This window comes from Kwoniella pini, chromosome 6 (genome assembly GCF_000512605.2).
Source record: "Kwoniella pini CBS 10737 chromosome 6, complete sequence".
NCBI classification, from domain to species: Eukaryota; Fungi; Basidiomycota; class Tremellomycetes; order Tremellales; family Cryptococcaceae; genus Kwoniella; species Kwoniella pini.
In genome coordinates, this window is record NC_091721.1 from 521,386 (window position 1) to 549,301 (window position 27,916).

The 27,916-nt window shown below is 39.4% G+C and overlaps 9 protein-coding genes across 9 annotated transcripts; 3 read left to right on the forward strand and 6 right to left on the reverse strand.

Moving 5' to 3' along the window:
• Positions 1-11: 11 nt before the first annotated feature.
• On the reverse strand, positions 12-5,807 carry I206_104655 (uncharacterized protein; the record flags this gene model as incomplete). Its single annotated transcript, XM_019153958.1, has 10 exons — positions 12-236; positions 307-528; positions 622-750; positions 811-1,634; positions 1,702-3,733; positions 3,790-4,011; positions 4,068-4,932; positions 4,989-5,344; positions 5,406-5,565; positions 5,623-5,807. 10 exons carry the CDS (start codon positions 5,805-5,807, stop codon positions 12-14), a joined length of 5,220 nt encoding a protein of 1,739 aa, XP_019012698.1.
• A 518-nt stretch (positions 5,808-6,325) lies between these two features.
• I206_104656 (uncharacterized protein) lies at positions 6,326-8,031 on the forward strand (the record flags this gene model as incomplete). Its single annotated transcript, XM_019153959.1, has 6 exons — positions 6,326-6,351; positions 6,417-6,449; positions 6,503-6,573; positions 6,633-6,696; positions 6,751-6,823; positions 6,904-8,031. The coding sequence occupies 6 exons, from the start codon at positions 6,326-6,328 to the stop codon at positions 8,029-8,031; spliced, it is 1,395 nt and encodes a 464-aa protein (XP_019012699.1).
• A 280-nt stretch (positions 8,032-8,311) lies between these two features.
• Positions 8,312-9,366, reverse strand: I206_104657 (uncharacterized protein; the record flags this gene model as incomplete). Its single annotated transcript, XM_019153960.1, has 5 exons — positions 8,312-8,466; positions 8,542-8,751; positions 8,847-9,007; positions 9,072-9,181; positions 9,295-9,366. The coding sequence occupies 5 exons, from the start codon at positions 9,364-9,366 to the stop codon at positions 8,312-8,314; spliced, it is 708 nt and encodes a 235-aa protein (XP_019012700.1).
• A 450-nt stretch (positions 9,367-9,816) lies between these two features.
• On the forward strand, positions 9,817-12,519 carry I206_104658 (uncharacterized protein; the record flags this gene model as incomplete). Its single annotated transcript, XM_019153961.1, has 8 exons — positions 9,817-9,985; positions 10,084-10,346; positions 10,408-10,523; positions 10,579-10,730; positions 10,808-10,994; positions 11,103-11,529; positions 11,588-11,758; positions 11,836-12,519. The coding sequence occupies 8 exons, from the start codon at positions 9,817-9,819 to the stop codon at positions 12,517-12,519; spliced, it is 2,169 nt and encodes a 722-aa protein (XP_019012701.1).
• A 345-nt stretch (positions 12,520-12,864) lies between these two features.
• Positions 12,865-16,695, reverse strand: I206_104659 (uncharacterized protein; the record flags this gene model as incomplete). The annotated part of the gene is made up of 9 exons (XM_019153962.1): positions 12,865-13,020; positions 13,078-13,186; positions 13,260-13,318; positions 13,386-13,409; positions 13,486-14,208; positions 14,282-14,830; positions 14,901-15,012; positions 15,086-15,267; positions 15,328-16,695. The coding sequence occupies 9 exons, from the start codon at positions 16,693-16,695 to the stop codon at positions 12,865-12,867; spliced, it is 3,282 nt and encodes a 1,093-aa protein (XP_019012702.1).
• Positions 16,696-17,312: 617 nt separating this feature from the next.
• On the forward strand, positions 17,313-17,996 carry I206_104660 (uncharacterized protein; the record flags this gene model as incomplete). Its single annotated transcript, XM_019153963.1, has 1 exon — positions 17,313-17,996. The coding sequence occupies one exon, from the start codon at positions 17,313-17,315 to the stop codon at positions 17,994-17,996; it is 684 nt and encodes a 227-aa protein (XP_019012703.1).
• A 260-nt stretch (positions 17,997-18,256) lies between these two features.
• I206_104661 (di-trans,poly-cis-decaprenylcistransferase) lies at positions 18,257-19,617 on the reverse strand (the record flags this gene model as incomplete). Its single annotated transcript, XM_070202983.1, has 5 exons — positions 18,257-18,382; positions 18,486-18,780; positions 18,861-18,977; positions 19,089-19,231; positions 19,384-19,617. The coding sequence occupies 5 exons, from the start codon at positions 19,615-19,617 to the stop codon at positions 18,257-18,259; spliced, it is 915 nt and encodes a 304-aa protein (XP_070059084.1).
• A 504-nt stretch (positions 19,618-20,121) lies between these two features.
• Positions 20,122-22,304, reverse strand: I206_104662 (uncharacterized protein; the record flags this gene model as incomplete). The annotated part of the gene is made up of 3 exons (XM_019153965.1): positions 20,122-21,601; positions 21,672-21,994; positions 22,074-22,304. 3 exons carry the CDS (start codon positions 22,302-22,304, stop codon positions 20,122-20,124), a joined length of 2,034 nt encoding a protein of 677 aa, XP_019012705.1.
• Positions 22,305-23,284: 980 nt separating this feature from the next.
• I206_104663 (uncharacterized protein) lies at positions 23,285-27,900 on the reverse strand (the record flags this gene model as incomplete). Its single annotated transcript, XM_019153966.1, has 4 exons — positions 23,285-24,337; positions 24,404-24,606; positions 24,667-26,556; positions 26,613-27,900. 4 exons carry the CDS (start codon positions 27,898-27,900, stop codon positions 23,285-23,287), a joined length of 4,434 nt encoding a protein of 1,477 aa, XP_019012706.1.
• Positions 27,901-27,916: the final 16 nt, after the last annotated feature.

The window sequence follows — 27,916 nt, forward strand, 5'->3', positions numbered from 1 at the left end:
TAATGATTATTTTAAGCAATTCTAGTTGGAGCTCTAATATCAAATGCACCTGTTCCACTTGAACTTGGTTTACCTAAAACAATCTTAGCAGCAGGTGAAGTTAAATCATCAAAATCACCATGAAGTGTTGCTTCAGATAAGAAAGCTACAGTAGTTTCGAAAGAAGCCTTTAATAAAGGTGAAGATTTAGCAGCAATACCAGTTCTGTTGAATGGCCTATATCCTCCTGCGTGTGTCTATTTTATTGAGAGAAAAATCATCAATTAGATTTGCATTAAAAGTAAAAATCCGACTTATTTGACTCACCATATAATCAGCAATAATTGTTAAATGCCTATAATCAACTGCTATTCCATAAGCTCCGAAAACACTTGAAACTTCATCTATTATTGCTCTTCTAGCTGCTTCTACACCGTATGTAGTCAAAATAGCGTAAATATCATTTGATGCTAATTTTTCAAGATCAACTTGTTCATCTGCTAATGCCCACATTCCTCGGAGGTTAGATCCTTCTGTCATAAGTGTTCGCTAAAATACGAAAATCAACGTGAGCACCAATCCTACATTCTCACCCCTAAAGCGTCTATATTTATAGTTACCAAGGGAAAACCCCCGACTCACAGTGAAAATACCTTTATCGTTAAATATCTTATGACATGCTCCAATATTGGTGATTTCGTGAACTACAGCTGCTCTACATGATCTTTCGATTAAATCGACAAGTAACAATTTAGGAGCGTTGGCAGGGAACTAAGGGCGTGTTATTAGTATGATGATTCAATGGATATTTTCGCAATTCAAATCACTCACCTCCAAATCAAATTGTGCCGATTTTCCTTTATGTAAATCAAAGCTAAAAGTAGTAGCATATTTACTTGCTAATTTAAATAATTCAGCAAGATCATCAGATTTTTGATTTTGTTTTGCTTTTTCAGCAGCATCTTCAACTTGATCTTCATCATCATCTTGATGGTCAATCTGTTGTTCAACGAAATCTTCTAAATCTGCTATACCAGAATCTGCATTTGAATCTTCTTCATATTCATGTTGACGTGCTTGAGCTGTTCTTTTTAATGCGTAAGAATCTTCATCATCTGCTTCAGCTAATTCATCATCTTTTCCTCTTCTATTTGCATTTCCTTCTCCATCCAAATCACCATCATGATCTTCGACTAATTCATCAGCACCATTACCTCCTCTAACTTTTATACCTTTACCAACTTGTAAATCTTGTTGAGCAGATTTAGCTACATCCCTCATCTCAGCTACGATCTCTTTCTTCAATCTAGGTGCAAATGAAAATGCTAAAGATTCGTGAAGTTGTTCAGGTGTGATCTCGTATTCTTTACAATATTCGTCCGATGGATAAAATTCAAGTAGAACAGTATATTTTCTTTGACGTGTACCACCACTTTCAGTAGTTTTCGAGCTCAATCTTTCCGTAACAGTGACTCGCTCGACCACTTGAGATAAGGTCAATTTGGAAACTTGCTTGACAAAAGTATCTGTATCTTTATCAGTCACTGCTTCTCGGAGTGGAAGTTTCATCGTAGGAGTCATTGGTTTTGAAGAGGCTGTCATGACGATTTCTCTCAATCGAGGAATACCCAACGTGACGTTTGCGGCTCCGTGACCTATCATGAAACGGCATCAGCTCTTTTTCAGCCCGCATAATTGCGTCTTGGATAACAATGAACTCACCAGCCAAATGGAAAGTGTTCAAAGTCATTTGTGTTGAGGGTTCACCGACACCTTGAGATGCCAAAAGACCAACAGCTTCTCCCGGTTCGACCAAACTTCGCATATATCTAGCTCTAGCTAATCTCATGAACTCCTTATCTGGAACGCGTTCGCTCGCATACGGACTCGACTTATTCACTCCCTTCTTGGATATGTATCCGAACTTATTATCATCGATATATTTATCCAACTTCTTGGCGTATTCTTCTGACATCGCACCGATGAATCTTGATGGCGAATATATGGCTAAAGCAGGCTCATATTTGTGGGGTTTCTTCAATGCTTTCTTCATGTGTGAAATGGCGTCATCGTTGACTTTACCTTGTGTGTCTCCCGGTCTGATCTTATTCACCAAAGAAGTATGATTTCTAGCTGCGAAATCGAAATGTTCGATATGTTTTTGTTTAGTCACGTCCAGAGAATCTTCACCGTACATAAATTGGAGGATCGAAGAATCAGAATCTCGAACTGTATGATCGTAATGGACTCTGACGCCTTCGAGATGCTTGATGAGACATCGTTGCAAGTAACCAGATCGTGAGGTCTTGACAGCAGTATCAATCAAACCTTCTCTACCTGCCATACAATGGAAATAGTATTCTTGAGGTCTAATACCAGTCAAGAATCGATTTGCTACATATCCACCTGCTCGAGCGGAAGTGTCGAAAGGTTTGAAAGCAGGCAAAGTTTTTCCAGATACCATGGTAGGTACACGTCGACCTTCTAATGCTTGTTGACCTAATAATGTCGAAATTTGGGATGCATTGACTTTAGATCCCTTCGCTCCTGAGATAGTCATCATTTGCATATTGTTGTCAGGGAACGGTCGGACTAAGTGATCCGGAAGGACGTCGTTGTTAATCTTTGAGGTGGTTTTGTTAAATGAAGATTGCATAGCAGCATCAAGACCAGCCATCAATGAATCGTTTCGTAAGATTTCCTCTAGACGTATAGCGAGGTTTTTGGCTGTTTCAGGATCTTCGATTTTCGATCCTTCAGGAAGGCCAACATATTTCATGGCTGTTGTAGCACCATCCCCAGAAGCTTTATCCAGAATATCTTTTCGCATCTTCTCTCCTTCAGCGGTAAGGATCAAATCGTCCATCCTACAAGAGAAAGCGTTGTGCTGTAGGAATTTCGTTAAAAGTTTACTTAGCACACCAAGAAGTCTATTCGCAATATATGGACCATATAATTCGTGGACGGAGTGTACCAGACCGTAGGCAGAAGCTCCATATTGAGATTTGTCCAATACACCACAGATAAGATGACCGTCTAGGAAAATGACGTTCTCCTCTGACATTGCTGGATCAGAAGAATCGTCTCTCCTCCAAAGTTTGTTTTGTACCTTATTCTTGGATGTGAGATTCAATCCCCTAGCATTTCGAGGTGTGAGATTTGCCATGATAGTCGAGAATATTTGTTTACCTGTCCAAAGTGGTCTGGGCTTAAATATCGCCGGAGGCAGCGTGATGATTTTGTCTCGACCAGTGTAGTTGTCTTCCGTTCTCAATGCACCGTAAATGAGTTGGAAATACTGTTCCCTGGTGAAGAAAGAGGATTTGTTGCACATCCAGACACCAGCAACTACGTGATCTTGGATAAGACCTCGCAAAGGATTACCGGATGTCGGTACCAGGTACTGATTGTCGGTATTGGCGATAAATTTAGCTTCGGCTCGGGCTACTTCATTCTGAGGGAAATGTATGTTCATTTCGTCACCGTCAAAGTCCGCATTGTAGGAGTTACAGTTGGCGTAGTGCATTCGAATTGTTTTCTCTCCTAGCAAGACTTTGACTTTGTGTACCATCATGGAGGGCTTGTGCAGAGTAGGTTGTCGGTTCAAGATAACAACATCACCGTCCTGGATGTGTCGATACACCTTCTTGTTTCGCTTGGGTGGTCCACTACTGCTGCCAATACCGTGGAAGTCGCCTTGAGGTGTCAATAATTGGTTCGCGATGGCAACACGTTGTTCGGGAGTTGTCCGATCCTGAACACCAGTCAAGTCAGACACGATGATGTAGGTATATAGAAAATCCCGCTTACCAGTGAGATTTGGCTACCATCTTCATTTTGTACAAGAGCGGCACCGGGATGATGTTTAGGTCCATTGATGACCAATTGCCTCAACCAATGCACATTCGCTTCGGTGACAGGTTCAGGGTATGTCAGCTTCTTGGCGAAGACAGGTGGGATACCAATCTCGTTAGTCTCGATATTGATGTCAGGAGAAATGACCGATCGTGCAGCGTAATTTACTCGTTTACCCTAAGAACTGGTATGTCAGCTGGCTACTGACACTGAACCTCTGGTGCTGAGCTCACCATCATGTGTTTCCTGAAAAGACCTTCTTTCTTCTCCAATAATTGCTTGACACCCTGGGGTGGTAATTGACCCTGTCTCATTACCGCGGGGTTCTTGGTACTATCCATGAAACTGTTGACATCATGTTGAAGTTTGATCAAGGCTTCCAATAATAATTCGAAGGCTCTCGCGCCATCAATCTTTGCAACAGCATCCAAGACAGCTTCTCCTCGTTCTGCTTTAGCTTGTTCGATCAATCGTCCATTGAGTTCCTGTATTCGGTGAGATGTAGTTATGACAGCCGACAAAAGGGAGTTTTGGGAGTTCTCGAAAAGCTCTTCACCCATTTTAGCAGGTGGTCTGAATCGAGTAGGTGTGACGGGTACGACATCCATGAAGAACATATCTGCTAACGGACCTGAAGTGGGTTGATTGGATCTTGAGGATGGTGATCCGTGTCGACCATATAGCAATCTACAGATTTCCGGTTCTCTGTGGAAGAGTAACCTCAAATGCGCTCGGACTTCACTCGCCGACATGACTCGTTCGTTTCGGCCTCTGGCACCTTTGACTTGACCACTGGCGGACTTAGCTACTGTCCTGGCGATATCTTCGTCCTCCTCCTCGTCTTGTGCTTCTTCATCCTCCTCATCTACTTCCATAGCGTTGTCTTCCTCTGCACTGCTCTTATCGCTATCCATCTCGATTCCTTCATCTATATCTTGAGGATCAGCCGAGCGCCGATGCTTGGAGAACTTCGAAGAACCGAAAGCGAGGACATCCTTCTTCTTTAGCCCAGCCATTTTGTTAGCTTGTTTATGCTTGAGCGAAAGATCGTACTCGATGATCTTTATTGCTTTCTCCTTTCGGAAGGTATACGCATAACTACCCAATCAATAATTAAGCTGATGAAACATTTGGAGTCCGTCTAGCTGACTTACGCAGAACATCGACTACATTTCGCCCAATTCTTCTTGGCAAATTCACTCAACAGCCTTTTTCGCTCCTCAAAAACCAATCCGTCTTTGTAAGCATCCCTGGTACTTCCGTTTGACACTTTCTTAGCAGCTTCGAGAGTCGCAGAAACATATGCGTCAACTCTAACTATCAATTCTGCTGCGTTTTCTCTTGATATAGCTTTATGTCCACCTCCACCAGCAATCTCTTCCTCCAGATCAGGTTCATCGTCCTTAGATACAGGAGATCCCATTGCCTTAGCAAATATTGAAGCTACTTCATGCGATTCCGTCAAAAGACCTGCGTCGAGAAGTCGTATTCGGGCGACATAAGATGCGAGCTAAGTTCATGGTAGTGTCAGTGACTGTAACTGAATGGTCAAAATTGTCACATCGACTTACTATCAACTCAGGCATCTTAAAGTGGTGACAGAATAGACAAACTGTACGAAGGAGACCATAACACTGGTTCATGAAGAGAGGGTGGAATACAGGCGTGGGAAGCTCGATATGACCAAAGTGTCCCGGACAAGCAAAGTATGAAAGATGGCATGTTTCGCAGCTGATCTAATTGTGAGCTACACTTCTACATGAAAGCTGATCATCTCAAATCACTCACACATCTCTAGCGCTCATAGGTCCCAATTTAGGATCATATAAACCTCCTCTGGTTGGTAAGTTCAAATTATCCAGCAATACTGGATTCTCGATCTTCTTTACTGATACAGCCTTGACATCATCAGTGGAGAGAAAGGAAAAAGAGAGAGATGTGATCTCTGAATTTATCGAGTGGGCGATATCCATTTTATCGAAATCTTCTAGGGACGATATTAGAGAATGTTACAAGGGAAATTGAAACAGGGAGGGAACAGAGGAAAGAGGGTGTTGGGCGACGAGCTTTCTGGTTGTTAGAAGCGAAGCTGATCTCGTCGCCTTTTTGATGCAAGTAAAAGTGAGATAAAAGGTTATTTGTACAATACAACAGTAACGCAGCAATGAACACTAAAAAGAGCAAAATGTGACAACAGCCGAAAAATGAAATTCTTCTCCATGTAAATGTATTACGTAATGCTCGAACACCGGGTGTATGGCGAATTGTCATTCCCGGATTAAAGATGAAAGAGATAAATTAAACACTATTCAATGTTTATCTTTTCTACATCATCGTCAGTCTATCGGAACACTTAATCACAAGCTCTGATTGATACCTCTCTATAGCAAGCCTCATGTCCTGTGAACGGTTCCTGGTCTAACGGCGTACGAGCAAGCAGGATTAGATCGTCCGGCATAGAGGAAACGCTCTAATCGATCGGATCATCAAGATGAGTCTTTTTGCTGAGATCGACAGGTAAGCATGTCATTAATGCGTCGACAACGTGACGGCACTGAAAGTGATTATCTTATGTCAAACAGGCAATTTCATCGAGCAGTAGATATAGTACAAAGGTGAGCTTATCCGGTAGAGCGTTAGACACGCATGACCGCTAACACGATAGTAGCTTACCCAAAGGTGGACCTGTACACACATCTTACGAAGAAAAGCTTTGGCTTTATTCGCTATACAAACAAGGTTAGCTAGCCGGGTTTCTTGGAAGTGCCATTTACGAGGCTAATACAAGGTTTACATAGCAACCGAAGGAGATATATCAATCTCTAGACCTGGTATACTTGACATATTAGGCAAAGCTAAATGGTAAGTCAACCTATATTCTTTCAACAAGTTAAGGAGTTCACGGGAAAATTGTAGGGACGCTTGGAACAAGCAGAAGGGGATCGATAAACAGGAGGCGAAACGACTTTATGTGGACGCATTGCTCAAAGTGAGTATTGTTTAGAGACTTGTACTGGATTGATGTCTACATGTCGGATCATGTGTATTGTGCTGACGGGGAAAAACTAGATATTGCGCAAACATGGCGATCAAGAGGGTTCTCAGTCGCACATACTAGAGCTCGAATCTTACAATTCCCTCCAAGGGACAAGGGAAGAATATCCTCCTCGACCAGCTTCGCCTGCGTCGTCTTCGTCTTCTTACCATTCTTCCCAAGCTTCTCCAATCGCGCAGCCTTCCCCTCCAAAATACAACATGCTACCACCTGACCCTTTACAAGCTCCTCCGGATATCGCAGAGGGTATAGTCCCTCCATCTGCCTTGACCTCTTCTCACCGATCGTTACTCAATCTATCTCAAGCGCATTCTCAATCTCCCACCACACATGCGAACGAAGGCAATTATTTACCTAATATATCTCATGTGCCCTCCAGGACACATAGTTTAGCTGGAGAACGGATTACCGGCGGATCGATACATTCCTTCCGACAAACTAGAAAACCGATAGATTCTGACTATCCGAGCCACTTATCGAGAAATCCCAATACTTCTCAAAGTCAAATATATGCTCATTCACCTAATTTGGGGGTAAAAGATTTCGTCAATCAAAAATATACACCTGATGTGGGATATATACCTTCTCCTTACCTGGGAGTGAATCAACCTCATCAAGGCATAAGTGGACAAACTCCGATTGCAGCTTATCCAACTAGATTTCCAGGTCCGGGATCAACGTCAACTTTCACTCAAGCTCCACTTAATCTGTCGATAAATTTACAGAATATACAAACTTCACTTACAGCCCTTCATGAAAGATTATCAGTCCTAGAGAGGAATCAGTCTATAATCTTACGATCAAATACAAAGAAAAGACAAAGTTGGTTTTGGAATAATACTGAAGAAGATGAATTAGATGCATTGGAGGATGATCTTCAACGGAATCAAGAACATCAAAGAATAGATACAACTGCGAGTCAAATCACTGTAACTCGTATAAAGCGAAAAAAAGGGAAATTATCAATAAGATTGATGTGGTATATCCTCACAGCGATAAGACGTGCATTGGTTGATGTAAGTGTAGGGTTAATTATTATGATAGGTTGTATTGTTTTACTTGGTGGAGGATGGAGGAGAGCAAGATGGACTTTAGGTGTTTTACAAGTTAGATTTCAAAGGTATCTGACAGACGGGTTATAAGAGCGAATCATCGAAGATCGTAAACGTTCATCGTTCCCACGCCTTTATCGAATGATGAACCAGTATTGTTAGTTGTGATATTTACATTAAAATACATAATTGTCATATAAATAGTTGTATATAGAATTTCGTCTTTCGTACAAATGCATTAATCATCTAATTGCGGCTTTTTATCGGACTTGATCAGCTTTCAAATTGTATTTTGTATATCCCGTGAGGTTTGATCTCTCAGTACCTCCCTCTTACGATATCGTCCCGCCTACTGTCATGATATTGATACTTAGAAAAACCTATACCACATAAAAAGTATGAAAAAGAATCCTATACCACCTATAGGAGCCCATTTTCTAATTAAAGCTTGTAAATTTATATTACGTGCTGCTTTTCTATATTTTGCAGATTCAGATCTAAGTGAAGTTGAAAGATGTGACATTCCTATAAATTTAATATATATATAATCAAACAATCAATAAAATAGCAAAGTTTAGATTTCGGAGAAATAAAACTTACGATCTAAAGAATCACCTCTCCATAATAAGTCTTCCATATTTTTAGTCATAATTCTAGTTACATCTTTTAAATTTTCATTAAGTTGATCAAGTTGATTTGGATTTTGTGTAGAAGAATTAGAATTAGAAGTAGAAGAAGATGAAATACCTGTTCCTTGAGTTAAAGAACGTGAATCTCTATATAATCGAGTTGTTTTAGATATGAAAGTATCTAAAAACATTTCATCATACATTCTTTATTAGCTTACCATTTCAATATCTTTGTAAAGTTAACAAGTGTAAAAGAAGGATCTGAATTGTACTCACCAAATCCCATAAATGCATATGGTCTAGTAACACCTTCAATTTTACCTTCATAACTTCTTTGAAATTCTTTAGAAAGTTCATCTAAATAACTAAAAGCTAATTTTCTAGGATATGATGAATCACATATACACATATAAATAACTTTATCAACTATCAAGTAACTTTTAAAATGTTGAAAAAATTGAATCAGCAACTAAAGTAGTGTGAATGATATTTCATACTCACTGTAATGTATATTGACCTGATTCAATAGAACATGCAGGTTCACTATTAGCATTTAATCTTCTGAATATTAATTTTGATTGTTGTTTATATTCCGTCAGTGCTTTCTCAGTCTAAAAATCATTCACGAATGAATATTAGCTGATAAATCTTGTCATTATTCTCCATCACACATGAATAGAGGCCTAAGTCATAGGTTGATACAGGATGAAAGAGTTTAACTCACGCTTTCATCATCTACACTCGCTGCTAATGGCAATCCATCGTGAACTCTAAATATTGTTGTTGATCTGACCATGGTATAATACTGTTTGCGGCTAACTTTGCCAGAAGAGAGAGATAATTCGTTATGAGACTTCTATATCAAGAGAGCATTATAAGTGATTCATGTATATTCATCGCTTTCTTTGACGTGTCTAGAGGGACGGTATCGACGCATATATATGCGGGGTAGATTAATGAATTACGTAATGACGTTTCGGCTTCTTCGCCAATTGCAATGTCCAGGATGAATGGAATGGAAATATCTCACCTATGTAACTTTCTGTTGCATCCTCTTCAGCATCAATATAATATACCTTGGACTGTCCGCACTGCACAGAACAGGTCCTATTAGAATATTCAAGGCTCGACTCGTAGATCAAACCCACAGAGAGTCAAATAGCCATTCTCAAGATTCAAGTAGCTGTTCACGACAAGACTGCCAATTCTTCGTAGCATCTCATCTAACAGATAAACACCTCTCAAGATGTCAACAGTATTCTATCGATGGGGAGCAGGTCGAAATGAACAGCGAGTCACATTCGATGGAACCCATATATCGGTGTTCGACCTAAAGAGGGAAATCATATTAGGTAATAAGATGGGAAATGGTAAAGATTTTGATATAGGTGTTTATGATAATGTAACAGGAGAAGGTTAGTTTCAAAAATACCTCCCCTTCATCAGGAAATTTTCCAATATCCCATATTCCATATGGGAAGCATTTCACTGATGCAATTTATCATATATGTAGAATTTAAAGATGATAATCATCAAATCCCAAGATCATCTTCTTTAATAGCTCGTCGATTACCTTCTTCAGCTAAAGGTCGAGGAAATGCCCAAAATTACATTATAGGATCTTCCGCTGCGGATTCTTTAACAGGTGATCATAGAATTGAATCTCATGCTAGACAAGCTATGCAAGATAAACAAAATCGTATAGCAGGTGTAAGAGGTTCTGGAGGTACTTTTAGTAGTTTATCGAAACGATTTGATGGAAAAGACGAATTGAAAGTGAGATTCTTACCCCTATGATGGACGTATGACGCTTGGTGCTGATATATTTTTGATCTAGCCTGGAGAACCCAGTGTACCTATATCAACGGGAAATGCAGAGGAAGATGCCAAGATCGCCGCTGTGTTGGCTCAAGGTGCGGAAAATTGGGAACAAATGCAAGAAGACATGTCAGCGTAAGTATCTTGACCTTAGGTAGTAGAAGTGTTTTAGCTAAATCCATCGTTCTAGGGGATACCGAGCACCAGCAGCTCGAGCAGCTCGAACGAATAAACCTTCCGGATCTGCTGCTGGAGCAGCAGCTACTTCCAAATATGGTTTTGGAACGGAACATGATAAAGAGCCACCAACTGGTTATATATGTTATCGATGTGGTAAAAAGGGTAAGTCTCTGCTTCAAGCAGTATATGATAGCCATGCCATTGGAGTATGAACTGATCGTAATGATTCGGGATTGTAGGTCATTGGATAGAAAGTTGTCCCGATAATGAAGATCCCGCTGCCAATGAAAGAAAGCGATTTGTAAGAGTAACTGGTATTCCTAGAAGTTTCTTAAAAACTGTTGAGACACCTGGTGGAGTCGAAGGATCAAGTGGTGGTGCAATGTTAACAGCTGATGGTGGATTTGTGATGGCTATGCCTGATCAGTGAGTTCGGTTCATAATTGCAAATTATTCTCGAGAATTCGATTGTATGACTCGTCTACTTCGGGTGCTGGGATAAGGAAGAAATCATTTGCTAACATATTCATATAGACGTCAATGGCAAAAACAAGCAGCTGTAAAACCTCGTGCATTGACTGGATCCGATTTAAGAGAATCAAAACCACTTGATATTTCAATAACTTGTCCAATATGTAAGAAATTGATATGGGAAGCTACAAAAACACCATGTTGTAAGACTTCTTTTTGCGAAGAATGTATTACCAGTCATCTATTGGAAAATGATTTCGAATGTTATGAATGTGAATCAAAAATTCAAAGTTTAGATAAATTATCACCGAACGTAGAATTACGTGAAAAAGTAAGCAAATATGTTGAAGGCGAAGTGGATAGATCGAATAAGGAGAAAGAGGAAAGTGATGAAGCGGATGCTAAAGAGAAAGAGGAAAATCAAGAAGCGGATAAAGGTGAAGGAGTGAAAGAGGGAAAGCAAAATGAGCAGGACAAGGGAGAAGAAGAGGTGAGCTAAACTACTACAAGTTTCTAGAGAGTGACCGCTGATGATACATGATGGATAGCTTGAAGAAGGAGCGATTTCGACTAATGACCGAAACCCTAGACCAAATTTAGATAATACTTTTAGCGGGAATCGACCACAGCAAGATGAAAATACTATAATAGGAGCTAACGGTCAATCTATCAACCTGGATACTTTGAATCCTCAGATTATAAATACGTATCTTATGGGTGTAAGTGGTCCTTTTTTAAGATATTTATACGAAACAATTAGCTGATCATTATTGAATGTTTGGTATCGTTTTTGTAGGCAAAGAAAATGTTGCTCAATCCTTTAATCCTTCCTCCTGCACGTACTATACTTAATCAACAAATTCAATTACTACAAGCTCAATTATTGAAAATGCAAATGATGAATATCAATAATGGTGGAATTGGTATGGATTTCAATTTAGGTCAAATAGGTATGAATGGGAATGGAAATAATCATCAAAATAATCTTAATGGAATGATGGGTATGATGGATAATGGAATAGGAATGAATCCTATGATGAATGAAGCAGGATCAATGAATGGTATGGGTATGGGTATGAACATGAATATGAATATGAATATTCCAATGAATAATAATATGGGAATGGGAATGAATATTCAAAATAATCAATTTTCTCAACAACAACAACAACAATTTCCTCCTCCTCCTCAACAATTTCAAACTCATCATCATCAACATCATCAACAATTTAATAGAGGTAGAGGTGGATTTGGTAATAGAGGTGGATTTAGAGGTGGTAGAGGTGGTGGTGGTGGTGGAGTAGGTGGAAATTTACCTTTTGCACCTGCTTTAACAGGTCGTTTACCTCCTTCAGGACCTAATTTTAATAATAATAACAATAATAATAATACTAGAGGATCAAATATAGGTATTAAAAGAAGTGCAGAAGATGAATTTGGTTCTGGAAATGGAGATATAAAACAACAAAAAGTTTTATAATTCGTATATATATATATACATATATATAATCAAAAAGAATTTGAACAAGACAAAATTTGACCCAAAAATTATTAAAATCAAAATGGTCGTATCAAAACTTGATACCACTTATGTATTTAATTTAATGTTGTATATTAAAATGCATATCATATTGATCTCATCCTTTTCTTCGAGTTCTTAAACTCTATCAGAAATTAAACATTTTTGACTTCACATAAAAGCATCAATACATGTCATTCAACTCATTTTACTTGATACGAATACAACAAATTTGCAATGCTCAGAACTTTATATAAAATCATTATGATCCGAGATTGAGACAATTTCCATGCGCACGATACTGCACTACTTCTCTATTTTCACTGAAACATCTAACCGATTCGGATTTTCAGCATCTTCTCTAGCTTTTCTCAATTTCATATGAAATCCTGAAATTTCATTCCATACTTTCAAAGTATCCCCCATTTCTTTCAATGATATATGATTATCTCTCCAATAGACCTAGACATTAATATCAGTCTTATGAGTCGATGGAATAAAGCCTTAAGACTATCTCACATGTAATGTATCTCCTATTTCTCTTGTTAGTCCAGCTTTGATCATTACTTCTCCATAAGCTCTAATGAACGATATATAATAGTCTGATCGATGAGAAGTGGGAATCGGACTAAAGATGACCAAAGATCAGATGTGGATCCAGTCAGCTCGCGAGTCAGTCACCACAAAGTCAATTCCTTCACCCTTTCTGATAGACCCATCTATTCCAACAGCAAGCCATGAATCTCTGTTTTTCCGTAAGCTAGATATTCATATGATTAGCTTTTGCATTCAAATTGGAGTATGACGAAGAAAGCGGTCAGACTCACATGATACCTTGTCCAAGTGACAGACTAAACAAATACACGACGTTGATAAGCACATCTTGACGAGACTTTGATTTGGCGATCTGAGTTGTCATACACTCACTTCTTCATGATCTCTAATCAAATATCTGCTTGTCCCTCCATCCCATATCTTGTCTAATTCTGGGAATAAATCCGCTAAAGTGCCAGGATCAATACGCGTTGACCAATTTGTGTACTTATTGATTCTGTTTGACATGATTGGCCCAACTAGACCGTTTGAAGTAGGTACCAATACAGGCGTGCCAACGGCTGATGAAGGCAAAGAAGTGGGCTTGCCGAGCGAGATCGATTCGTTTTTCCTTTTGTCAACCGATGTAGGAGGTACCATGGTCAGACCATTCCTCAGTAGTGTCCAATTTGGATTAATTCTTCTAGTCGGCGATGTAACGGGTGGTGGCTGCTCATCTTTATCATTGATACAGAGGCTATCGCCCATCGAGTCGTTGACATTCATAGGCGACAAGTCCGTCATGAGAAGATCGACGTCATTCGCCATAATCGCAGCTCCTGCCTTTGACTGGTCATATAGTTCTTGATTCGCGGGGGCTTCATCGGAAACATTATCAACCCGAATTTCGAAAGTCGGGCTATTGTGGGTTGACACATAAAGGCTATTTGTCTGTTTGTTTATCTGAACTTCTTGAGTTGGTGTTACGCTCTCTACGAGGGTCGATATGACGGGGAAATATGTGGGTGCAGCCATCGAGGGAGTCGAGATTTGCGTGTCAGCATTGATCATCTTCCTATCTCTCAGCCGAATTCTGACACATGGTGTACCAGCTAGCTATCAAAATCCGTCTGATCAGAATCAAACTCGCGCACTGGTCGACAAGCAGTCAAGACCTTAGGCAACTCACCAGTTCCCGTGTGACCTCGACATGGAAATTACCCTTATGGATCACAGCCAGGTATGTTGCGATCTCCTCTTCATTGCTAAATCCGCTCAGGTGCTTGCTGGTCAACCCATAGTTTACCTTATTGGTATAGGTAAGATCTCGACAAACCAATACAATGCGATTCGTGGGTATTTGAGAGAGTTTCTGAGGTAGAGGAGGAAGAATCTGAGCAGGGTCGAAAGCCCATGCTGGCGGAGGTCGCATTTCTAGTCTTTGCTCAGCCTTGTTGGAGAGTCTGAACCATCCCCTCGGACGGGGCATGACATTGCCGTTACGGGAAGTAAAAACAGTCCAAGGACTTTCGAACGGATCGAGACACGGCTTTCCATCGGACAAAAACTTTGCAGTGATCCGTAGTCTTGTTCCTGGGAGTTCAACATCTGAAGGTATGCCTAGTTGATGATGGCGATTCAGTTCCGTCAAGTAATGTACAGGAATCTTGAATTCCGAAGGGCGGATCGCCATATTTCGATCCAGGCTCATATTCATAGAGAATATCGAGGATTCGACCTGAGAAAAAGCGAGTGGTTTGAGCTCACTTCGCATTGTAAAAAAGTAATCATGAGGTCATTGGACTTACATTGTTGCAGAAGATTTCTATTTTGGCGCTGTCCGGGGAAGTCTGTATCGTTGGACCCGAATCGATCTGCAGAAAATGACCAAATTTCACCATAAGGAAAAGGTCTTGCCGACTAGTCGAAGTCAACGTAGTATTAGCGAGGAGCCAAGTCCAAATTTATGCTGAGAAGAGTGCTTGTAGCTCACCAGGTGTGTATGTTTGATTCCCTGAAGGTCCATGTTTCCCAGAATTGCTGAAAGCTAGATTTTGTCGGGCGGTAATTTGTGTGTGTTGCTTTGAGATATGGGAATCTAGTACGTGCGATACCCTTGACACCGCTCCGTATATTTCTGACTAAAAACGGTAATCTAGCATCGCAGGCTGAACGCTGGTGTCGAAACAAATATCAGACACTGAGTGCTCTGAAGCGTACAGAAGTCATACTCACATGTCGTGTCGTACTTTCAGCACCGCCCTTTCTTGTCTTCCTCAAGTTGACTAGACGCCTCTTCCATTCTTCTCCCCCGACATACTCTTGTCGGTGGAGTATGCTTGACGGCGAAGTGTCCCAGAATGCATCTGTCTCATTGCATGCTACTTGCCATATCTCATCCGGACTAAGAGGTTCTGTGGGATACTTGTCTCGGACTTGCATTTCCAGACTAACATCCCTGCCGTTGTCCCTCAATTTAAGCGAAAGGTGACCTGGCTTACTGCCATGAGGTGAGTCATCAGTCGGTAGATGAGTTTTCGGATCAACGGACTGAGCAGGTGATTTTCCCGGTGAGGTAGGCTCTGTTTTGACTCTCTCTACAAGGTCAACATTCTGTATAGTCATTTCATCGTCGCTATCTATCATCGTCATATCGATCACTGTAGTCTCCATCCTTGATATTGATTTCGCAGCATCCTTCGTCCTAGTTGTTTTGGCTCGTTTCGATGCACCTTCTGCAGACGATACAGTTGCAGGTCTTCTTTTGCGAGGATTCACCAGAGGGATTGATAGTTCTGTACGTGAGAAACCGTGAGATGCAATTGAATCTGACCTAATAGACCCCTGGCTAAGGGTCGGAACGGGAGGATCTGTTTTCGAGATTGAAGAACTCTCATGGGATGGATTAGGCGGTTGGGATGTTGTGGCTGTCAAAGAGGGGTGCTGGAAAGCGGAATTTGCTTGTACAAGAGGAGTTGACCTCTGAGCCGGAATGGCAGCGTTAGCAGACCGCATAGTAGGCTGGGCCAGACCTGAGGTTAAGCTGAACGATGGGGTTGCGCTAGCGTTTTGCACGGTCATACCATTGCGTGTAATTGAAGAGGTTGAATTCTTTACAGCGCTTGATAAATGAGAGCCCTTGCCTGGGATTTGCCTATACTCTCTGGGCAGGACTGCCCGGCGAGACGCATTATTGCTTAGCGATCTACTTTCCGAGCGTATCTGGGGTGTCTTAGTGCATTCCTCAGTCGCCATAACTTCAAGAACGGCTTCTTGATTTGAGAATTTCGGTGGTACACGCGGTATGATATGTCCATTTTCCGTCACCTTTCTAGCTTTACCCGCATTTGCTAAGGGCAGGGGATGCGATCTTTTAGTGGATAGACCATTCAAGCGAATGGTCGAATTGGAGGGCGTCGGTTGTCGATTTAATGGCCTGACAATTCGGGGTAGATAGATTGCAGGCTTGTCCGAGGCTGAAATAGCCTTTGCGTTGGACACACCATTGCTTGTGGATGGTACGGGACCAAGGATTTTCGATGGTCTAGTATGAGGTGATGAAGAGGTTCCAGGTTGAGGAGTTTTGTCAGGAGGTGGGTTCATTGTGAAGCTCTGTACATGGCGTTTGCATTGCAGAATCTATTTTAGGCGAGCAAGTAGGCAGGTAATCGGTGCTTTGGTACGAATAGATGCAGCTATTTTGGGAGAATCATGGCTGATAAGGATGACTGAGGAGGGCGAGGATGGGATATGATGAAAAAGAGAGACCAGTCGCGTGAAGGTGAATTTAAGTGATAATTAATGTTCCTTCGGGTTGTTATTGACTTTCAGGGTAACATATTACGTAATCAGACTCCCGGCCTGTGTGATATTCGCTTTGTTTCTGGTAAATTTGCTGTAGTAATCAAAATGCATATTAGCAAAAGTAACTTCTATCGACACTGCTTGAGGATCAATTACAGTGAGAATTACGCTGTATATTGTCCAGGTGTGCATCGATGCATTTCAAATCCAGATATATTTAAATGACTGAATAGCCGAAATGAAGGTCCGATTTCATCAATCATCGCTCAACGCCGTCGGCTAAGTAAAGTTAAATCCATTACAAATCGTCACTATTTGCCATTGATTACTACATTTTATGTTCAATTAATCTCATTTCGACTGAACAAAAGACTTGCCTATCTCAATCTCAAGGCGTTTAGGAGCATTTGTTCGATATGAACTTACCAACATCTTTCCCTTCCTCTTCCTCTTCCGCCGATCCAGAAGTTTCATCAAAACCTCTTAAAACGACAAAAGAAACTCATCCAAATTTACCTCCCGGTTTAATACTAGATGAAAATGGAAAAGTTTGTAAAGTTTGTAATTCATGGGCAGATATTTCCAAAATAAAAAAGAGAGTGGGAGCTACTAAAGATACATCTGAAAATCAAAATAAAAAATCATTAGTAGGAATGGGTGGATTCGCAACAATGATGAATAATTCAAATACAAATACGAATCAAGGAAATAAAATAATAAATGAAGAAGGAAAAGAAAAAAAAGAGGATAGATTAAATTGTCCACCTGATAATATAATATTAGGTAGATCAACTTGGAATTTTTTACATACAACAGCAGCATATTATCCTTTAAAAGCAAATGAAAATCAAAAAATTCAAATGAAAAATTTATTAGAATCTTTATCAATTTTTTATCCATGTAATTGGTGTTCACTAGATTTTCAAAAAGATTTTAAAAAAAATCCACCACAAGTTGAAGGTAGAGAAAATTTAATGAAATGGTTATGTGAAAGACATAATGAAGTTAATAAAAAATTAGGTAAAAATGAATTTAATTGTGAAATTAAAAATTTAGATAATAGATGGAAAGATGGTCCTGAAGATGGAAGTTGTGATTAGTTTATTTTCAAAGGGATTTCATTCATGGAGGATGATTTGCTTTTTGAAAAGGTTGGGTTTACAAGTTCTTCGAAATGGCTAAATAAAAGGGAAAAGACGTTAAAATAGAATACCATTCTACGTGTAGTATATAACAACACTCCTCATTGTATCAAACAAATTACAAATAGCATAATGCATAACCGCTCATATAATACAAACTCAATCCGACTATCTAATTTTTACATCTATATGATCTATTATACTTATATATATATACCTCAACTCCTTCCAAGCTGTCTCATCCATTGTTTCTGTTGCCAACCTAATAAAATCGGTATCATATCTGATAATCCGAACTCTGGCCAAAAAGTATTAACAAAATGTAATTGAGTATCATTTGATGCCTAAATAGTATTTCTATTAGTCATTTCTCATTAAACTTTTCAATCCTAAGTAACTCTGAGGAAAAAAAAACACATTTGAAAATTGACAATTTCAAAAACTCACTTGCCACATCATAAAATCACTTAATCTTTTAACATTACTAGTTCTAACTAAGATATCTAATTTTCCATTTTCTTCAGGTCTTTTAAATAATTTATTATCAACTTTTGAAATTGCTTTTGATGTACCTAAATTATTAAATAATAAATTTGATTTAATTTTTTCTTTTTTAATTATTAATTCTTCATCAAAATTATAATCATTATTGTTATTATTATTTATTGATTCAATAGTTTGTCTAATTGAACTTGTTATTTCATCTCTAGATGAATAAGGTGAACAAACATTTAATATTCCACTATACGAAGATTATTCCATTTCATCAAAATCATATTTTACATTTTCAACAAAACAAAAAAATCGGAAAAATGAACTAACTTTTTATGATTTTTTGTCATTTCTTCCATATCTTTTATAGCTTCTTGTACATCTAATGGAAATAATGAAATTTGACCTATAAATTTTATTTTTACTCCATATTCTTCTAATAATTCACTATACACCATTTAACAAAATTTTGAAAAAAAAAGTGTCAACTTCAAATTCCTTTGGTTTTACAAAAAAAATAAAAATGATGAAACATGCTTAGAAAAAAAGTAAACTTACCCATGTTGACATAATTCAGTTAATCTATCTTTAGCTAATCTCATTAAAGTTGAAACTTCTTTTTCAGATCTATTAAAATTATCAATTGCAAATGCATAAACAGATACAACTCTAATTCTTAATCTAAGGCAAATTTCAAGTGTCTAAATAAATTATATTTCAATAAGATTATTAGTAAATGTTTAAATTCAATTAAAATCAATCTATGTTTTTTTTAAAAAAAAAATAATTGGTAATTCGGAATTGAAGAATGGGAAAAATGAATGAAATGATAAATAAAAAAAACTCAACATACCCTTTTCAATGCTGTAAATCCTTCTCCATGTCCTTCTGAAACTTGTTTACCTAAATATTTTGCATAACGTCTATTACCATCCATAACAAATCCAATATGTTGTGGAATTGGTCCTAATGAAATTAAATAAAGTAAAAAACTAGTTATAATTGAAAATGAAAAATGTACAATTTCATTTAATATTGTTGATTTTTTGATTTTCACTGGTGAAAAAGATTGATTTGTTATTGACATTCTATATATATATATATATATATACTTCTATCCTCAGATCCTCAGAAGAATCGATTATAGTAGTATTTCCAATGATTTGTTTATTGATTTGATTTTGCTGAAAATGATAAAACTACGTTGAAAGATTAACTTTAAATCTCGCGAGGCATTTCCTCGGTTATTGAATTTACAAAATCACCGAATATAAATTCCACAAAGGAGGAAAATTCGTTTAAAAGACTAGTTAATATTATTCTCATTTGAACAAAAATCTAAGAATACTCATTGCATACAGCGAAAATGTAGTCAAAGATACTTGCTTAGAAACTGATGATATTCACTTTCGCGCTTGAGCACTCGGGAGCGTGAAACACGAATGCATTTCTCGTTTCAATAACTATACAAATCTCAGTCCATGGTGTTTCATCTATGACAAAATATAAAATCATGATTCACATCATAATACAATTCATACTTCCAAATATCCATATATACATATCGTCATGACTTCGTACATAACCCAGGTCATATAGCCGGTGGAGTAGATATAATGGGAGTAGGGGGTTCAATTTCCAATCTAGGCGTATCTACCAAATTCGTCGATGTATCCAGAGTCATCGGTGTCGTGATCGTCATTGTTGTTATGGTTGAAAGAGGCGTTGTAGGGACAGTCACATACGTAATAGGGGATGAAAGGGAATCGACCATTCTGGGAGAGTCCAAAGGATCTGAATCTGAGTCGACTTGAATTGGCGCTAGAATGGATTTGTTGGGACTCGAACTTTCTTTCAGATGCGTTGATCGTGATTGATCCGATGAAGTACCACTAGAAGGAGATTTGCTATGATCGGGATTCGGTGGTGCGACTTCAAAAATATTGTCATCCTCGTTTTCTACAGATACATGTCTACTTAGGTTCCTTCTTTCGTAAGCTTCATTTTTCCTTCTTATATGTTCACTCATTTCCCAGCTAGGCAAAGCCTCGTTTTCAAGAACAACTTCTTCCTGAGGATTGGGTGACGACGCATCGCTCAATCTTCTACTACTAGTTCCACTTGCTTCACCTTCACCGCCCACTGTAAGATCCTCTCCAGTCACTGTCCCAGCTCTACTCCTTCTACTTTTTTTATATTCTGGAACTTTATCCAACATAACTCCTGCAACATTCAATACATCTTTACTAGCCAAAAACTTCATTTGTTCTTCACTTAATCCAGCTTTCGGTATTGTTGCACTATCAAAAGAAGCTCGAATAGCAGTATTAGGTACAGGAGGAGATATCATAAGTGAAAGTGAATTTGTTGATTCCCAAGGAGTATTTGTAGTTGAGACAGAAGGTGATCTAGATCTAGTTCTCATAAATGAAGAAGAAGCTCTAGAAGTTGTAGGTTGAAGTAATAATGATGTGGATGAATTTCGATTTTCCCTCATTTGTCTAGCGGTCAAAGACGAAGAAGAAGAAGAAGGAGGAGGAGTTGATTGTTGAGAAAATCCAGCTCTTGATAATAGTCCTCTAAAGGTTGAAGAAGTCATGGCACGTATATTTCTTGGTGGAGGAACAGCATCTGCAATAAAATCTTCGTGAGAGGAATTTAGATGGATTGATGGAGATGACATCGCTTCTAGATATGTTGGAGCCAATCCCCATGATCTTCTTGCCAGCGATTCCCGTCTAGCCAGAGATTCACTTCGTTGTGGAGGAGGCGTATCTGGTACGGTGGAAGGTGATTCAGTTGTATCAGCGGGTAGAGCTGGCGAGGGTGTACGAGTGACCAGTTCAATTTCTTCTGATACTTCTCGACTCTCTGCCAGTGGTGACAAGTCATTGTCTTCTTGTCGTCTATTTGAGATATCGTTATCGTACTCGACATGAGAAGAGCGAAGTGATGTCGAACGGCGGTGAGTCGTCAATAATCCTCGTCCAATATCGCCCTCTGGACCTTCATGAGGATTCTGCTCTTCATCAGAGTACGATTCAGATGAGAAGGATGATTCCGAGCGCTGCCTAAAAGAAGAAAAGTCAGGAGATGAGTGTCTTGCTAAAAGTTTGATTGGGTTAAAAATCAGTGACATACCTAACAAGCACTAACTCTTCATCTCCAGCTTCTTTACTATAAACTGGTAAAGTCTTTACACTTCGACCAGATTCAGTTCTTCTTACATTCCTATCTCTTCTAATTCTTCTTGCTGCTCTAGTCTGAGCTTGAGTCGGATTCGACAAATTCGTTGATGTGTTTTGTTCATTGGCGTTATTCAAATCAACTCTTGACTTTTGGCCGGAAAGTTGATCCGCAGTAATTGTTCGAGGAGCTGAATCTCGTGTAGAGATATTTCGTAAAGGAGTATGAGAGGATGATGATGATTGAAACCATCTTGAAATTTTCGTTCGAAAGCGAAGCTATAAGAGGTAAAAATCAGTATCTTTCTACACAATTATTCATAGGCTGACGAGGACTAAGTATTGAATATTCACTCACTATGACAACTAATAAAATAGCGGCTACGAGTATAATCACAATTGGTATAATCACTTCTATAGCTATTCCATTTCCTCCTGAATTGGAATTGGAATTGGAATTTGAATTTGAGTTTGACGAAGGACTGGTATTATCAAGTGGTGTTGGCGAGAGTTGTCTCTTAATAATAATTTGAGGTAGAGCATATGATCTGATTGAAACGAAGAGTAAGATAGATAAGACAATGTTCATCTTGTTCCATTAAGTTTCAATTTGAATATCAATTCGAATGAGACAAGCACTTCTTTTCGGAACCGACAAGACAATTTGATGAGAAAGAATTAATTAAAAAGTCAAAGTTGGAAAGAATATATTGAAATGAAAGTATGAAACACAATTCACAATCCGACCGTACTTTTATTGCTATGATGATGATGATGATGATGATGATGATGATGATGATGATGATGATACACTTTAACGTGGTAAAAGATCATATCATATACACACAAGTATTTAAATTCTAAGTTGTACCAATATATCCTTTGATTTTGTTTTCGGAGCTATAATATCCTACTTTGATCTTACAATATTCGATCTCTGTTCTTTGACCTTTTTAATATATTGTACGAGTACGATTATTAATGATTCGTCATAGTAATAATCATATTTACTAATAATAATGAAATGTGTAGAAATAAAATATGAATTGTTTTATAATAAATGACATTATAAATTATCTTTCCAGCTTTCATTTTCATACAACTATGACGCAGTCCAATATTTCCAAGTATACAAATTCATTTTTGTATAACTTATAACGTCGTAGTCATGTTCATAGCTTTATGAAAATAAAAAAGCTGTGTTTTTTATCTTTTGTCATAACTTGGAGTTGAAACTTCACACTAAGTCGTCGGATGAAACGTTATCTTATTATCCGAGAATAAATTACATAATATCATCCATTTCGACAATCTTCTTTTCCTTCTTTTTCTTCTTAATTTCTCGTAATCAAATAAATCAAAAGACATAGAATGAAATCATTATGCATATTAATTGAATTATTCTGATCTATTTGATCAAATAATTATATATCATATCCATAAACAAATGATTTAATTGCATTACCTATATATACAAATTTTTCGATATAAAACCCTAATTAATATGATATAATATTGTTAAACCAGTGAAAAGAAAAAAAATTCATTATGATTTCGTTAAAAAATTCACTACCAAATATGACTAGCAGGTACTACACCTTCATTACCAGTTATAGGATCTTTACAAAACCACCATTCAGTTGATTGTTCATCATCTATAATTAAAATTCTTTGTCCAGCTTTCATAGGTAATTCACCTTCTTGTATTTCTGGTCCTTCAAAAGGATATTTCATTGTACTTTCTCTATATCCTTCTTCTTCTTCATATAATTCTTCATCAGATTCACCTCCAATTGGATATGCTCCTGAATTATAACTTGATGGATCTGAAATCCTATTTTCTTTCCTACCACCTGCTCCTGCTGCTCCTGCTAATCCACCTCCTATTAAACTCGCTTCTAAAGCAGCTTGAACGTTATTAAATACATGTTGATGTATTGAATTAACATCTCCTTCCGAATCAACATCTTCTTGTTTTTCATATAAACTTTGATCTTTACATTCTTTCCTCCTAAAGCAGAATGCTAATAATAAAGCAATAAGGATAAATAATAAGATCAATCCAGTCGCAATTGCAATAGCAACTAAAACCACTAATCCTCTAGCGAGATAATGTCGAACTTTGAATGAGAAATCAGACTCTGACCAGAACAAAGCTCCCCCTGCTCCTAGATTACCATTGGCAGAAGTACCAACAAGATAAGGATAGAAAGTGGATCCGTCATAAAGTGCTGAAGTGACATTTCCTGAATCTTCAAGGTATAGGTCTCCGGAAAGCATAAGCATTCGGTCCGATTCAATTGATCCTGTGGGCGTGTGTTCAGATTTCATAGGTACGAATGCCAATTGGCTGACCAATGACCCGGGAGCTAGGGATGTTGATTGTGTTGTCCAGGTGTGGCCATCCCATTGTTGAAGGTAAGAAGAACCGTCTGAAGTAGAATAGCCAGCAGCGAAGATATTGCTCGAATTCTTATCATCTGCTGCTATGGCCAGAGCAGGTCCGGGCAAAGTACCAAGAGGTGTCCAAGATGAGTTGGAGAAGCTGTATGACGCAACGTATGCTACGTCTCCGGAGGAGAGAGAGAAAGATCCAGCTGCGAAGAGTATATCGGATGATTCCTGGAACATATCACGAAGTCAGCTTCTTCTGCACCAGGTTTTTAACCGACTTTTTTCCAAGCTCACCCCTGCAAAGTCAATCGCTCGCACTTCACCTCCGCTGAGTCCGGATCCAGGTGTAGACCATTGTGCATCTTTCGAGTCCCAGAGACACACGCCCGCACAACCCAAAGATCCCGCGGTACCGAAATTACCAGCTACCACGACGGTATTAGTATTTCCTCTTGTTTGAATAGCATTAACCGTGACGTTGCTTGAGCCAGAGGGGGCTATGAGGAAAATGGAGTGTCAGCGGAGTCGGTACAAACCTCACATTGCAGAAGACTTACGATTCAAAGAGGGCATCCCTCCTGTAATCCAATTAGAAGCTTTCAGATCGTAAACCATCAAGCCACTTCCCACACCTTGTACATTCAGAGCTTCTCCACCAATGTAAACGTTATTACCAATAACGTTGAGAGTTTTCACAACGCCTTCTACAGGTGTGGAAGGTCCAGTCAATCCACCATTTTTGGAATCGTAAAATGCTAAACCTTGAATACCATTGTTATTTGATGTGAAATTTCCTCCTAAGATAGTTATAGAAGGTTTACCAGATGCACTGGAATTTGTCCAAAATGCACCTGCCAACACTGCTGGAGCTTCGGAAGTCTGTTGAGGAATAGTAGGTGGTGAAGCTCGGGTTGAGAGGACGGTATGCGCTCGTTCAACAATGGCATCGGTGTATCTAGACAACCAAGATCGAGTATATGGGTGAATTGTACGAGAGATGATGGATCTCCTCGAGGGTAATGAGGTCGAAGATGATGGTCCTGTAGTACCGAAATTTACACCGCTAAGAGAGGAAATTACTGCGTTTCCATTATCGTCGGTGGTGAGAGTCGCTACTCCTCCAACAGAATTGGCAGCTGATCCATACACTTTTCCGGCAAAGAAGGACTCGGTCGATATACCCGATGAAGATGAAGATGAAGGGGCAGCTCCTGCTGAAACGTTACCAAAGACAACTCCGGTGGTGAGCCAATCAGATAAAGATACGTCATAAATCGCAAATCCACCGGATTGAGCGGTCGTACCGTTGCTGAAAACGATATGAGTGAAATTGCCCATGACAATAAGCTGATTTGTGGCCGAACTCAAGGCGAGAAGATCGGTGACGTATCCATCTACACCTCCGCCGAGAGCTGACCAAGCTTTCGAGCTCGGATCATATCTTGCAATATAGTTCAAGCTTGCACCGCCGGAAGAAGCGGTTGAAGTGAAATCTCCACCGAAAAAGACGTATCCGCCTACGATAGCAGCAGTGTTCACTACTCCACTCAACCCTTGAGAAGCTAATGCTGAAGCTTCACCGGAAGAAGTGTCGATCGAGATGACATTGGTGTAATTGTTAGAAGCCGAAAAATCACCTCCTACGAAGACTGTGTTATTGGCGGCTACAATCGTATTGACCACCCACGAAGAAGCTGCTGATCCAGAAGCGTTGAGCGCAGCATCCAGGGCAAATCCTAACCTCGTTAGAGGAGTTTCGGTGTCGTTGGTCAAGTATGATGTTGCGGCGTCGAGAGAAGAATTGAAAGATCGGGCATATTCATATACGCCAAAGGCGATGTTATAGGTGGAGTTACTTGTTGAGGTAGAATTAGATATGGTGGTTCCAATTGCGGTACCATTTGAGGATGAGGAGCTGGTAGAAATCGTAGAACCATCACTTCCCGTTATGCCGGTCAAGACTAGTTGAATTCTATCAGCAACAACAACATAATTGCTGCCTCTAGCTGGTGCTGCTGGATTTGCGGCAAGAGCAAGACTGAGAGTTGGAGAGAAGGCATCCGAGGTAGCGTCGACTGGACCAGAATAGACAAGAGTTTTTGTATCGTAATCGACTTGCTCAGAAATTGTTGACGTCCAACCTAATCCCCCTTGTAAAGGGAAAACTTCGATGTCCACTGAAGTTCTTCCATCACAATCACCGATATTCTTGCATCCGGGAATGAAGACATAGATATCGTATTGGCCTGCTGAGCCGACGTAGGGGTAAAAGGTGACTTGGGTGTTTACAGGGTCGCGAGTGGAAACGGAGGAAGAAAGGTATGATTCAGTGGCTTGGTCGGTAGCTGCTGTCTTCTTTGACCAATCTCCTACTTGTTGTATCGTACTGTTCTTTCCTGTACTGCAAGAGCTCGAAGTGCCTGTACCTGTTGCTGAAGAATAGGAGCCTGTACGAATGGACGTCAGTGCGATTCGATTGAGGGCATTGCCAGAGTAGACTTACCATCGGTCAATAAGGAAACACTTCCCAGAGCAGCACCATCGCCAGTCCATTCTTTAAGTTGAATCTCGAAACCAGTCAAATTATGTGTCCCTTGAGTGAAGATGAAATCCTGAGCCGCGATTGAGGAATCCGTATAAAGGGGACAATGATTTGTACAAGTTTGATTTTTCCCCGTCTTTGGATCGGTATAAGTCATATTGAGTTCTTGGTAATCCGGCAAACTGGTGAAGCAGAAATACGTCGTCGATCTGCCATCTTCATGTCCATTGACCATTCTAACTCCCGTCGCGGGTAGATACTCCGTACCGACCAAATTGACATTCGATATGGTATCTTCTTGTGCTAACCAAGTTCCCGTTCCGGGACATAACAAGCTATTTGTATCCCCGTATCCGCCTGAAGCAGTATTTGAGGTTGGTCCAGCTTGTATTTGATAGTCTGCTGATTCACTTGCACTTGCCGATATGGTCAAGGGTGTCAAGTATCCCGATTGGCCTACCGTTGTAGTGTTTGCCGGTGCGTATGGTTGAGAAGTGATATTAGTTCGTGTAGTGGAATTCATCGAAGATGTAGATATGTAAGATGTAGTGAAGCCTCCACCGAAATATAAGCTTGATCCACTTGAAGAGGGCGTTATAGTTTCCACTTCGCCGTTCAAACCCCCAAATGATGGTACTTGCCATGTTGAAGAAGATGTTGACCATAAAGCTACATGTCCTCCTTGGCCCGTAGGAGCATCAAATGAACCTCCAAACCATACTTCGGAATTGTCATTATCGCAATATAGAGTATTCACATTCCCTGATAATCCATTTCCTAATGCTTGAAATGTATTTGTAGACAAAGAAAATGCTCCAACGTTTTTAGCTGAAGTTCCAGATAACGATGAGAAGGTACCTCCAATATACAGTGTTCCGTTCGCATTCCCACTTGACGTCGAAGACCAACATATGGAATTTATAACTCCTCCATCATTTGTACTTCCTAACGGTCTAAAAGTTCCATCCTCCGTCCGATAGAATAATGTATCCCCCGTTTTTGAGAATGATGCTGAGTTGGAAGAGGATGAAGAGGATGAGGAGAAAGATGAGTCGGATGAATACCAATCTAAGCCTGAAAACGATCCTCCTAATCCTACTGTACCCATCTTTCCGAAATCCACTTGAGGGATAGAGGACGAGGCGATTGACCCACCCATGATGGGTGTGGGTACGAAAGCGAGGATCGTCGATATGAGGAATGTAGGAATAGTAGGAAATGGTCGGGATGTTGAGGCTATTTGTGCCATTGTTGGAGTGTAAAGG